The sequence below is a fragment of the Dama dama genome, chromosome 33, assembly GCF_033118175.1.
Source record: "Dama dama isolate Ldn47 chromosome 33, ASM3311817v1, whole genome shotgun sequence".
NCBI classification, from domain to species: domain Eukaryota; kingdom Metazoa; phylum Chordata; class Mammalia; order Artiodactyla; family Cervidae; genus Dama; species Dama dama.
In genome coordinates, this window is record NC_083713.1 from 40,379,277 (window position 1) to 40,393,678 (window position 14,402).

Sequence of the window (14,402 nt, forward strand, 5' to 3'; positions counted from 1 at the left end):
TGAAGAAGTGACATGTTGGTCAAGCTGAAGGTTGAGAAGGAACCAACCAGGCAAAAAGAAGAAGGAAATGTCTTTAAGACAGAGAGAACCATAAGTGGGATGACCTTGAAGCAGAATGAACTTGGTAGGTCTGAGAAAAAGAATGACTGGTGTGATTGAAATGTGGGTAGAGAGATGACCAAGGGCAAGATTATGCAGGACCTTATAGATCATTTAAATAAGTTGGGATTCTATTTCAAAGGGTATAGGTACCATTGAAGGGGTTTAAGCAAGGTCAGATTAGAGCTTTTCAAAGGTTACTTGGGCTGCTGTGTGGAGGATGCACTGTAAGGGTACAAAGTGGAATGCTGCTGTTATCCAGGTGATGGGTGCCTGAGACCATGCAGGTAGATTGGATGTGCAAAATCTTCTAGAACAAAGAAGACTCTTAATTGTTAGGATATGTGTGTGAGTAAAAACCAGTCAGTAAGGAGGGTTGTCAATTTATGAAATACTTAAAAAAAGAATTCTTTAACAGAGACCCTACAGAAATTACACATTGAGGCTTACCCCTAAAACTGTTGAGCAATCATCATGATTCTTGGTAACTTGGCAGAGTCTCTGAAAATATGGATTTTTGCTAATTTCTCTTCCATTTAAGAAGATTTACATTACTTCAAAGACCACTAGACATGGGTAATTCAACCTAGTAGATAGTGAACAAAAATGTATGAAAAATGTGTACTCTCTTTTGAGGAACAACTTGACTAGTATCTTGCCCTGGATGTACCATAAAAAGATGTTGGTTCCGTTCAGTGCTATTGCAGGTTGGGTTCTTAGGAAGGAGATGCTGAAACAGAGTTTGGGGTGCTAGATATTTATCAGGGATGCATACCTGTGAAAGAAAGGAGGAAGCAAGCTGGGCAAAAGAAAAAGTCAGTTTTCATGCAGGTTCAACAAAGTCTGGGTCAACCCCAAAGAGGACCCTGAAGCAAATATTACCCATCAGAGTGACCTGCATTAAGCCCAAACTGTTGGGCTTGCCTTACCTCCTTGCCTCACTCTGTCTTTGGGTATGGGTTGCTCCAGGAATGATGTGTCTCTTGGCGAGGCCTTTGTCTGCAGCTGAGTCCAACCCTGGAGGAGGTGACAGCTAAGCATCAACTGCTCTCTAGAAGTGGATGACATATCTCCATGTTGCTGAAGAGAAGTAGTAAGTAATTTCTCTAGCTGCTTTATTTTGTAATTTATGTGCTTGCTTTCCTCCTGAGAACTCAAGATAAAACATACACAATTTTTAAATCATGAAATATTTACCAGTCTCTGGGACAATCTGAGAGAGGTAAGAGATTGGAAGAAGAAAAACCAAGACCAGGAAAAGCACAGAGAGGAAAAAACTAATGGGGGGAGGCTTCTAGGAGCAAAGAGAAACAAATTTTAATAAAATACAAAGAGTTATGGCACCCAGTCCTGGAACTTGATTTCAACAAATACTACAGTGAACATTTCTTTAAAACAGGTTTTAAAATAACATTGTAAAATTTTAGCTCTCTTTTGTTTCCTTGACAGGTATGGAAAACATGAATAAAAGAGACCAACTATTCATGACGATTCAGAAAAATGATAGCTCAGGTATTTTTCCTACTTCTAAGCTTATTTTATGGTTTATGGTAGACTATGGGTGATATAAAACTGGAATGTTGATCTTCAAAATTTTAATAATGGAAGGTTCATTTTTTTGGACATAGTGAAAATTTCTTTGGTTTCTTCACAATAATCAGACCAACCATTCTTTCCTTCACTGTGCTTGGCCTTAAGTTGTTTGGAGCCTTCTTGCTGTCATGTGACCCATGATATACTTAATAAATCTTAGTTGCTTTACATTGCACAGGTGAATTTTTCACATCATTGAGGTAATGATGCTTGAATTACTCAAATTTTTATACTTCATGTTTCTTGGCCTTGGGTTTCAGTTCAGTTCAGTCACTCAGGCTTGTATGACTCTTTGCGACCCCATGAACCGCAGAACGCCAGGCCTCCCTGTCCATCACCAACTCCCGGAGTTTACTCAAACTCATGTCCATTGAGTCGGTGATACCTTCCAGCCACCTCAACCTCTGTCGTCCCCTTCTCCTCCCGCCTTCAATCTTTCCCAGCATCAGGGTCTTTTCAAGTGAGTCAGCTCTTTGCATCAGGTGGCCAAAGTATTGGAGTTTCAGCTTCAACAACAGACCTTCCAATGAACACCCAGGACTGATTTCCTTTAGGATGGACTGGTTGGATCTCCTTGTAGTCTGAGGGACTCTCAAGAATCTTCTCCAACACCACAGCTCAAAAGCATCAATTCTTCGGCACTCAGCTTTCTTCACAGTCCCACTCTCACACCCATACGTGACTATTGGAAAAACCATAGCCTTGACTATCCTCTACTTATATTTTATTTTATCAAAACAGTTAATATCAAGCTAAACTAGGACATTTTGTATAGTTGGATGGAGAATGCCTGCCCACACATTTTATGTCATTTTTATCTTATCTGGCCTATTAAATTTCTTAGCTATCAGTTTCAACCTCTTTTGTATTTAATTGAATCAATTTTTCTAGGTTAAAAATGCAACTATGACTTTAAAAGTTATATTTACTTAATTTGATTCATATGAACATGATACTTAAATACTTACAGTTAATGACTAACACATTTTAAATAAAAAGAATGATCACACTCTCTATCTTGACAATATAATTTTCTAAAATTCTCAATATATTAACAAATGAAAGTATTCCTTTTATGTTCTTTTAGAAGTAATTTTGTTCAAGGAATATAGTGGTAATATTTTTTAAATTTCTAGATATAGAATTTCAAATATACTATGAATATTATAATATATTTCTTCTTATATTTGCTTATTCTGCTTATATTCTGCTTATATTTGCTTCTTATATTTGCTTAAAATGTTTAAAAATAAGACTAGTAGTCAACATGTTGCCAAAACTCTATTTTGACTTCCAGTAACATAACCCTGTTTCTTTGTCATTTTCTGTTTTTGATGAAAAACAGATAATCTGATATTTCATATGAAAAATGAAATCAGAAGCACCAAGTATAAACCAGTAGACTACCAACAATTGCATGCATTAACTGAAGCAAAAAAGTTAGCTTCTGCCTCTACAGAGCTAAAGGTTAGAGTCGTGTATGTGTGTTTTCTATTAATAGTTTGGAAAATTGAATTGCTAGGAAGTAAAATGATATTTACAATGAAATGTGAAAGTAAATAACATTCTAAGTAGTTTTTAGAACCTTCCAACTATTGGTAATAGTGAATGGGAACATTTATTGAATATTCTCAGATATTGTGCTGTGTAGTTTACATGCATGACTCATTTAATGTTTGTAACAATCCCGTGAAGCCTGAATTCAACTTTATTTTCAGAAAGATAGCTATTTCATTAGCTTTCAACAATTTCTAACATAGTCTAAAAAAATTAAAAATGCTAATAAGTGGTAGCCATGGCTTATCATCTAATTTACAGCTCCTTCTGCAGCACAAAATATGCCCCCAGGTGTCTCTTTTCTAGAATTCTCTTTTTGCCTTGATCTAAGAAAAGGTGAGCCTCAACTAGATTTGAAAGAGGTTAATATTCCAAGTGATTGTGCACAATATTTTAGGACCATGGATGAGTTTAGGATTACTCATGCAATATATTTCCCTCTTATTTAAATAATAGAATACTTTATAAGTAGCATTTCCATTGCTTGGTTGTATCCAAAAATTTGGGTGGGCGAAGCAATACACCAAGCAATTTACAAACTTTTGTGTGTATTTAATATTTTGTGCTATATTAGCTTTGTATTGCTTTTTATTGTTAATATCTTTTTAAAAAGGCAACTGTCATGATTTCAGGCGCATTTGTTACCCTATTCTGGAGAAATTACCGTATATTCATGAGCTATGTCCCCTCAAACTAAGGAGACCACTTAAAATGTTGGGCATTATCTGTTTCAGATACAACTTTAAAATGATTTAATGTTATCAGGACATTCAAAGAGAATTTATGGGAAAATCTCTTATGTAACTATCATCCTAATAAGCCATTTTCGTATTTCTGACTTCTGTGCTAATCCATTGTATATATACCATTGTATGTACTTATGCATATAATAAATATTTACTGTGTGCCTTGAATGTACAGTGGTGAGCATAATACAACACCTACCCTCATGGGGTGTAATATTTTCAGGAGAGAGGAAGAATAGAAGCTAGTATTTATCAAATAAGCCCTGAAATGAAATTAGTAGTACTAAGAATGTGCCTGCATATATGCTAAGTTGCTTCAGTCATGTCTGACACTTTATGACCCTGCGGACTATAGCCTGCCAGGTTCCTCTGTCCATGGGATTCTTCCGGCTAGAATACTGGAGTGTGTTGCCATGCCCTCCTCCAGAGGACCTTCCCGACCAGCAGATCGAACCTGGGTTTCTTAAGTCTCCTGCACTGGCAGGAGGGTTCTTTACCACTTGTGTCACCTAGGAAGCCCATACTAAGTATAAACTAAATTCACCCCCCCAAAAAACAAACAAAAAAAATGTCTGATGTACAATAACAGAACTTGATACTAATTGGGTGGAAAGGAAGGCTTTTCTAAGGAAGTGACATTGAATTGGGATCCCAAGGACAATAAGAATTAGCCAACAAAACAGGAGTGATAACTACTCCAAGAAGAAAAAGATGCTTACTTTATCACATCCCAATTATTGGATATTTAGCTTGTATCCAGTTTTTTATATTGGAAATCATATTTCCATAAATATCTTTATGCATAGACACCTTATGTGGATAAATTTCCATGACTGGGATGTCTGGGCCAAAAAGTATGAATGTTTATTAGTTCTCTCCCAAAGTACTGTTGTAACAAATATGTCACCACAAACATTTTATCTATGCCCTTTTCAGTATTGGAAGATGTACAGTTACTCTTGAGCATTGCAAGGGTTAGGGGTGCTGACCATCTGCTTGAAGAATGTCTGTGTAAAACCAGATACATATTTTGGATGATTCCCCATATTTTGGAAGATTCCCCATATTTGAATGGGGAATCACTGAATGTTAAAAATTAATATTTGGTCAAAGTGAATTTCTCTTTGAGGATAGAATTGCTATCAAAGAATAAACATTTTTAAATTATTAAGGTGATTTTTAAAGTTTGGCACTAGTACAGGGATAATAATTTCCTAGCACTGTCAGCTAACTAGGCTGCTTCTCTGGTTATTGTGTTATTCATTTGTGAGGTTAAACAAATAACCATCCACAACCAATATTTTAAATAACATCAAGTACCTTTTTGTTCACAGAATATAATTTATGAAGATGCTTTTTAGTTACATATTTTCTAGAAAAAACTTGTTATCTGGGATTCATAGCTTGGCAAATTGCAAAGAAATCTCTTGCTTTAAACTACCAAATATGGTTCAGTACTGAAAATGTCTGTAGCAATCATTTTGGCAAGCTTTTTTTGCTTTCATTTTTGGTATCCATAGATTCATAATAATAAAGAATTATCCATTTAAAGCATTTTTGTAAAATCTATTGTTTTGAATTTTGGTCAGTGAGAACAAAATGTGTCCTGGATACTTCATCATTTTCTAACAGTCTTCTTTTCTTTCTTTCTACAAATTTCACTTTTTTTTATTTTATAAGGAAGATGTATTGGGAATATTGTTTTCATGATTTTTGGATCCTTCCTTTCTCATTTAATTTAGAGATATCAAGTTGACATTTTGCTTTTAATTTCTTCTTCTAAGGATGTGATGAATTCCCAAATAGGACTTTTTCTTGAAAGACTCATGGCCTAGATGGAGTTAGATAATGGAAAATTAAAAATAATTCTTAAGATTTATTTTGTTTAATGTTATAAATGTTAATATATCAAACAACCTACACCAGCTAGAATTATGATAATACTGTCTCTGTTATCCTTTCTTATATTATTTAACTTTTTGTAAAATATGTTGGCTAAAAAATTATATTTTATTCTTCTTAGTGTTAAATAGTTAACACAGTCTCTCTTAATATTTATATTAATTATCAGTCAGTTCTCAATTTTTTTTACTAATTGAATATGCTTATTTTTTGCACATGAAATTAACAGCTTTAATGATCATTGTTAGTTACTACAGTACTTTACTGTGGCAATATTAAATGTAAACATACTTGACCTGAATGATAGAATGTTAACATTTAAAGCACATACGATTTTTCTTCAACTTACATCTAGAATGCTTACCTATATTTGAAAAGCAGTTAACAATAAGTATTTTTAACTAACAATAAATTCAGGAGACTTCCCTGATTTGTTTTGCTGACATTGTTATACTGATTTGATGTGATAGTGACCTATATAATTGCTATGTTATTGATCATGCACAAGTTATGGTATGCTAGATAAGATGCCAGTGCTCACCTTGAGTATTCTAGTCTTTCAAAGGCTGAGACCTGAAGCCAAAGAGTAGAGATGGGCAGAAAATCAAGACCAATTTTTGGTAAATTAAATGTTAACTCTTCATTCCCAATTTAAGTACAAAAGAGATATTTACAATTATTTTTATTTGAATTTCTTTGCTTAGCAATAATGAATATTTCTTCTTGTCTAGCTCAAGTAATCCATCTACTATTTCTTGTTTTTAAAAACATTACAATATGGACAATTGCAAGAATAAAATTACAATTGTAAAATACATTACAATATGGACAATTGCAACACTAGAGTGAATGGAGTTATTAATTGCCACATGATATTATCCACATTAAACTATTAACAACTCTTGACCATTGTTTCTGCTGTATTCTCACTTACAATTTCCCTCTATAACAGATTATTTTGAATCAAATCTCAGATATTATAATATTCACCATAATTATTTCAGTAGGTATCTTTAAAAGATTAGGGCTATAAAACCCCAAACCCTATAATACTATTACTATTAAAATGTTAATGATTTCTTAATAATTTCAAATATTGATGTTAAATCTCTCTGATTGTCTCCAATTTTTTCACGTTTTTTCAAATTAGCATCTAAATAATATCCATATATTATAATTGATATTTACTTTTGTAAGGTTTCCTCCTCCATTCTCTTATATTCTTATAGTTTATTTTTTGAAGAAATTATAGTATTTGTCCTTTATTAAAGTTTCTTATAGTCTGGATTTTGCTGATTATATCCTGGTGGTGTCATTAAACATATTTTCCTATGTCTTGTATTTCCAGTGATTGGTAGTTATTTGCAGAGACTTGATGAAATTCAAGTTCAATTTATTTTGTTAAGAACACATTGACAGAATCTCTGTGCTTGTCTTTTTTCATTACGAACAGTGCTTCAGTGGATAGCTTAGTTTATTTATCTTTTTATACTTTGGCCAATATAGTTTTCAGGTAGATTAGTATAGGTATGATTGCTAGGTCAAAGGATAAATCCATGTGAAACTCCAAATTCCCTTCTATGGGAGTTTGCATCATTTTGCATTCCCACTTGCAGTGTAAGAGAGAGCATGTTTTCCCATGGCCTCACATCATAGTGTTTTGTTGAACATTTGAATTTTTGCCAATGTGATGATAGATGAGGAATGACATCTTAGTGTAATTTTTAATTTTGACAGTTTTCATTGAGTTATCACTCACATATAGTGAAGTACACAAATCTAAAGTGTACATGTCAGTGAATTTTGACACAGGCATATGTAGCCAGCACTTAAATTGTCTACTGCTGCTTCTACCTAAAGATGGGTCATCTGGCCCATAGGACTTTTAGGTGCCTATTTAGGGTTTTGGGAGATGGAAATGGCAACCCACTCCAGTACTCTTGCCTGGAGAATCCCATGGACAGAGGAGCCTGGTGGGCTGCGGTCCATGGGGTCGCTAAGAGTTGGACACGACTGAAGTGACTTAGCATGCGTGCAGGCATTGGAGAAGGAAATGGCAACCCACTGCAGTATTCTTGCCTGGAGAATCCCAGGGACAGAGGAGCCTGGTGGGCTGCCATCTATGGGGTTGCATAGGGTCAGACACGACTGAAGTGACTTAGCAGCATTTAGGGTTTTATTATCTTGGCTCATCACAGTAAACTACAAAGAAAACCTCTACTTTCTGATGTTTTAATGAATGTATTACTTTTATGATTTTTAATTCATCAGCACTCTGCATAAATAATCATCTACCTTAAATATTGACTTCAGATGGCTTGTTGTTCAGCAAACCGAATTGGAATCATCTAGAAATTACTCTATTGATAAAGATACAATATTAAATCTTTTTATTTTTTAAAAACTTTTCTTTTTTTTAAAAAAAAGTTTTTGGCCTAAGGATAAGAGGAGAGTCAGTGAGTGAATTTACAAAGAAGTCAGGATGTTCTGCAAAATATTGGAAGTGTCTAGTGAAAAATAGTAGCTTTATTTTGACTTTTATAGTCTATCTAATTGGTCTTTCCCTGGGTCCACAGGCAGCAGCATTGATTTTTTTAAGCTATAAAAATCTGTCTACATTTTTCACCAATGTGTTTTAATTTTTTTTATAATATGGACCAAATATGTCAAAGAAATCTAATTTTAAAAGTTTTGCCTCATGCAACAAACTCCAGAGACTATAGATGGCAAATAGTTGGAATGAGTTTTAGGCATTCTTCAAGCAAACACAAGAGTGTCTGAATTTAGAAACACTACATATGTACTTTTATTTTTTCAGTGAGATAGAGATGGCTATATGTTTTTCTGCAATGACCTGTTCTGACTTAAATATACTTTTCTCCAAAATTTCATAAGTGTAGCACTCTTAAGATTTGACTTTGTGTTTTTTTAAGTGATGCTTGGGTTATTTTGTCTTCTTATACTCCTAATTTTGAATCAGTAACCAGAACAGCAGAAAGATAAATTCAAGGTTATAGTAATCAGTGAATGACAGCTAGAAATAGCATGCATTATACAGAGTCTTTTTAGAATTTCTCTTCTGAAGTTTTTATATCTTCAGTATTGATCTCTTAAAGCTTTCAGAGTACTGAGTATTCTAGTAGCAGTGAAAATATAAAATATGCATATTTCATTGAGTTTCTGATTTGAGATGAGCACTTTTATAGATATTTAAAAGTATGGATATGAAATACACAAGTTAAGCATATATAAATACACAAGTTCAGTGTCAGTCAGAGTCTAACCATGAGACAGACAAATACTCAAGGATTTAGAATAGGGGGTTTGTTAATGCAGGAAATAGTTACACAGGTGATGGAGCTGAGAAGCCAAAGGGCTGTGAACCAACATAGGGATTACAGCAGAAGGAAGTCATTATCTTGTCTGGGTTGGAGGGCCATTTAGCAAAAGCAAGGTTGTAGCACACCCCTTAGGCTGAGGTTACCCAGAGATAGCTGGAACCAGGGTAGAACTGTCAGGAAATGTTGGTGCAATGGAGAAAATGCAGATGCTTGTGGAGACTCCTCTGAGAGTAAAGAAGAGTGAATAATCCTTTGGCTCGCCTTTCCTCCCTCCCTCCAATCACCCACTACCAGTGTCTCCCTTTGGCTGAACCCAGCTGGAAGGCAGTTTCAGGGGTGTCTGAGAAACACAGGCTGCTCTCCGATGTGGAGCAGATGAGGGAGCTGGCCAAGAATGGATCTTAAGGCAAACAGACCCAAGGCTGACATATCTTATTAGCAGAAACCCCAAAGCATGAATTATGTACTACATTTTTTTTTTGAAAAGTCATAAAATTTGGAAAAATTTAAATTGATTTGAAAATTTGGGTTTCAGTGCTCTTTTTCACTATTTCCTTGTTTAATACCTTCAAATAAAGATTTGCCTGAAGTTTTAAAAACTTTATTTACAAAGTCATGGAGTCAAAAGATTAAAATTGTACATACAATTCAAGGTCATATTTCTAGTAGATGCTGAAACTAAGGCCAGTCCTCCTAATAACTTATCCAATGATTTTTTTCCCATCCTGTGCTGAAGGATTACATAAAACCAATCCGAACACCAAGGTTCTATGTGATTCTGATATTTATGACCTTGATGGTCTTGACCAAATTTTTTTAACTTTTCTGAACTTCAGAGTCCTCATCTGTAAAATAAGAATAATGATATTATGATGCTTGGCAGGGAAGATGTGTAAAAAGGCAAGAAAACATAAAGAATATTCATGCAAATTTTCCTTGAGTTGGATGAATAAGGTATTATTTATTGTATGTGTGGGAAATAGATTTTTTCCTTTCTAAAGAAAGGAAAATACCTTTCTTTAGAAAGATGCTAGTGTTAGAAAATGCATGAATAGGATTGAAAAAGAGAAAGTATTTAACTTAGAAAATAAAAATTAAACATTTTTATTTTGGAAACACTTTAAAAACATCAGAATTGCTTCTCTTTTGTTCCTCTGAATCTAGATCAGAAAAACAGTGCAGACTTCAAAGTTATCTAAAGAACAAACACTAATAAAGCAACACAAGCAAGTGTGGTGGCAAGAACACCAAAGGCTAAATGAAGTCAGGTAAGAACTGAGGGAAATCTCAATATGAATATGCAGGAATTACTGAGTTGCACTTATCTAGGTAGATGTTCTGTAACTTTCTATTTTAATTAAACCATTATAATCAAAATGTAACATTATAGTTGAATTGGACAGTAAATCAAATTAAGATCCTTTCCTTTTTCACTATAAAGCAGCTATACTCCAATACAATTTTTTCAAAAAATAAAAAAGGAACCCTTTCATTTCTTCAGTTTTACTTGGAATCTGATAAATATATTAACCTATTAATACATTTCCTTTCCTTCAAAAAAAAAAAAGAGATAATCTTCTATATCTGCTAATCACTTACTTCTCTGCACTCCCATTCATACTTGTATTTACATTATACTTTAGCACATTGGATTATAATGTTATGCTTACATATTTGTCTTCTTAAAATGTGGTAAACTTCTTGGGGACAAACATCCCATCATATTCATCTTTACCTAGGATAAATAGAAAGAGATAGATAAATGTTTCCAGTAAATGAACTAAGGGATTCAAATTGAGTGATTTCTAAATGATTTCTATCTACATCATAACTAAATCAATTTGGACTTTTGATTTTTGCTGTTATTTTCAGCAGTCACTTCAAGATAAATTAAAACAAAATAATGATTTTATGTGGTGGTGGTTTAGTCACAAATCGTGTCCGACTCTTGTGATGAACTGTAGTCTGCCGGGCTCCTCTGTCCATGGGATTCTCCAGGCAAGAATACTAGAGTGGGTTGCCATTTCTTTCTCCAGGGGATCTTCCTGACCCAGGAATTGAACCCAGGTCTCCTGTATTGCAGACAGATTCTTTACCAACTGAGCCACACTATATACTTGGTCTTAAATGTAATCTTTGAGAGAGAAATTCCTTTTCAAAGGTCAAGGCAGGAAGAGGAGGCAGATGTGTTTCCCCTCCTTTAGGGGCATATATATTAGTTTTAATGATGGTGGTATTTATAAAGTATACTTTTAAAAATATATACCTGTAAGCATATATTTTATAAAATGCAGATAATTTTTGTGGTCTCATTCTAAGCTAAATTTCCAAGTAATAATACCATTAACTTTATTTTTGACATGCATGCTTTTCATATTATAGGGTTTCCTATTCTGGGAAGTGATTCCTACATGTGACATAAAAGGCTCATGAATGGAAATAGTTTTAAATTATTATATAACTTAAAGAAAAAATTATATAGATTTTATCATTCATATTTCCAAAATGAAAATAAATCACATCCATCTTATCCCGCAAAATGTCGCCTTTTATGGAGATAATGTTTGAGCCCATTGGAAAATTTTCTTTTTAGATTTGTATAATTAAAAAATGAAAGCCAATAGGAAGTTTTAATTATGGTGCTCACTGATGCAGACTCAAATGTAAAGACGCTGGAGAAAGTTATCTTGCCTATTCCATACCCTTCTTCCTGTGTGTATATGTTATTCTTGAGGTAGATAAAAGAGGCATATACATATTATTATGGAAAGTAATTCTTTTGGGCTAACTGGAATGACACAAAGATAATGGAAATGAGGAATATTCAAGTAACAACATTGTCTTGCAACTTGTGACAACTGAAATCGGATAAACAAGAAGAATTCCAAGATAACTTTCTGTGTTATTATAGAATGTAGGCTAATTTCAATGTGTAGTCAGTGAAATTAAAAACTACTAGTGATGGAAAGAAAGTTCAAGAAATGGCTAAAATTTCAAGAATTTAAGGACCACCAGAAAATCAGGAGTTTAAACTCTGTGTCTCTCGTTCTTTAAAATCTACATTCCCTTTTAATATAAGATTGAAAGTAAAATATTTTTATGTATCGCCATAAGAAACTTCATTTAAAAATCTCAGGTCCCCAGAAGGTAAGGGCTTCCAATGGCATCTAGCTTTTGCTGGGTAATTTAGTATATACCAAAAAGACCAGAGATCTCTTCAAGAAAATTAGAGATACCAAGGGAACATTTCATGCAAAGATGGGATTGATAAAGGACAGAAATGGTATGGACCTAACAGAAGCAGAAGATATTAAGAAGAGATGGCAAGAATACACAGAAGAACTGTACAAAAAAGATCTTTACGACCTGATAATCACGATGGTGTGATCACTCACCTAGAGCCAGACATCCTGGAATGTGAAGTCAAGTGGGCCCTAGAAAGCATCACTACAAACAAAGCTAGTGGAGGTGATGGAATTCCAGCTGAGTTATTTCAAATCCTGAAAGACGATGCTGTGAAAGTGCTGCCCTAAGTATGCCAGCAAATTTGGAAAACTCAGCAGTGGCCACAGGACTGGAAATGGTCAGTTTTCATTCCAATCCCAAAGAAAGGCATTCCCAAAGAATGCTCAAACTACCGCACAATTGCACTCATTTCACATGCTGGTAAAGTAACGCTCAAAATTCTCCAAGCAAGGCTTCAGCAATACATGAACCGTGAGCTTCCAGATGTTCAAGCTGGTTTTAGAACAGGCAGAGGAACCAGAGATCAAATTGCCAACATCTGCTGGATCATCAAAAAAGCAAGAGAGTTCCATAAAAACATCTATTTCTGCTTTATTGACTATGCCAAAGCCTTTGACTATGTGGATCACAATAAACTGTGGAAAATTCTGAAAGAGATGGGAATACCAGACCACCTGACCTGCCTCCTGAGAAATCTATATGCAGGTCAGGAAGCAACAGGTAGAACTGGACATGGAACAACAGACTGGTTCCAAATAGGAAAAGGGGTATGTCAAGGCTGTATATTGTCACCCTGCTTATTTAACTTATATGCAGAGTACATCATGAGAAACACTGGCCTGGAAGAAGCACAAGCTGGAATCAAGATTGCTGGGAGAAATATCAATAACCTCAGATATGCAGATGACAGCACCCTTATGGCAGAAAGTGAAGAGGAACTAAAAAGCCTCTTGATGAAAGTGAAAGATGAGAATTAAAAAGTTGGCTTAAAGCTCAACATTAAGAAAACTAAGATCATGGCATCTGGTCCCATCACTTCATGGGAAATAGATAGGGAAACAGTGGAAACAGTGTCAGACTTTATTTGGGGGGCTCCAAAATCACTGCAGATGGTGATTGCAGCCATGAAATTAAAGGACGCTTACTCCTTGGATGGAAAGCTTAGACCAACCTAAATAGCATATTAAAAAGCAGAGACATTACTTTGCCAACAAAGGCCCATCTAGTCAAAGCTATGGTTTTTTCCAGTAGTCATGTATGGATGTGAGAGTTGGATGGTGAAGAAAGCTGAACACCGAAGAATTGATGCTTTTGAAGTGTGGTGTTGGAGAAGACTCTTGAGAGTCCCTTGGACTGCTAGGAGATCCAACCAGTCCATCCTAAAGGAGATCAGTCCTGGGTGTTCATTGGAAGGACTGATGCTGAAGCTGAAACTCCAATACTTTGGCCACCTCATGTGAAGAGTTGACTCATTGGAAAAGACCCTGATGCTGGGAGGGATTGTGGGTAGAAGGAGAAGGGGACGACAGAGGATGAGATGGCTGGATGGCATCACTGACTCGATGGGCATGAGTTTGAGTAAACTCTGGGAGTTGGTGATGAACAGGGAGGCCTGGCGTGGTGGGATTCATGGGGTTGCAAACAGTCGGACATGACTGAGCAACTGAACTGAACTGAACTGAAGTAGTATGTTGGAGCGTCTCTGGTGGCTGAGACAGTAAATAATCAGCCTGCAGGGTGGGAGGCCTGGATTTGATCCCTGGATTGAGAAGATCCTCTGGAGAAGAGAATGACCCCAGTAATCTTGCCTGGAGAATTCCATGGACTGAGGAATCTGGTGGGCTACACACTATGGTGGTTGCAAAGAGTCAGACGTGGCTAAGTGGCTAACACTTTCACTTCACTTTCAGGTAGTATG

At 35.2% G+C, this 14,402-nt stretch overlaps 1 protein-coding gene across 6 annotated transcripts in view; it reads left to right on the forward strand.

Annotated features, from left to right (window-relative positions):
- CCDC148 (coiled-coil domain containing 148) overlaps positions 1 to 14,402 on the forward strand; it is a 277,310-nt gene that overhangs the window by 77,579 nt on the left and 185,329 nt on the right. For 3 of the 6 annotated variants that reach the window (XM_061135101.1, XM_061135100.1, XM_061135105.1), the window contains 4 exons: positions 1,069 to 1,192; positions 1,549 to 1,611; positions 3,038 to 3,159; positions 10,403 to 10,506. In XM_061135101.1, the coding sequence (XP_060991084.1) occupies positions 1,174 to 1,192; positions 1,549 to 1,611; positions 3,038 to 3,159; positions 10,403 to 10,506 (308 nt within the window). In that variant the 5' untranslated portion in view covers positions 1,069 to 1,173. The remainder of the gene's footprint in view (positions 1 to 1,068; positions 1,193 to 1,548; positions 1,612 to 3,037; positions 3,160 to 10,402; positions 10,507 to 14,402) is intronic. The other 3 variants (XM_061135103.1, XM_061135102.1, XM_061135104.1) reach the window with 3 other exon arrangements.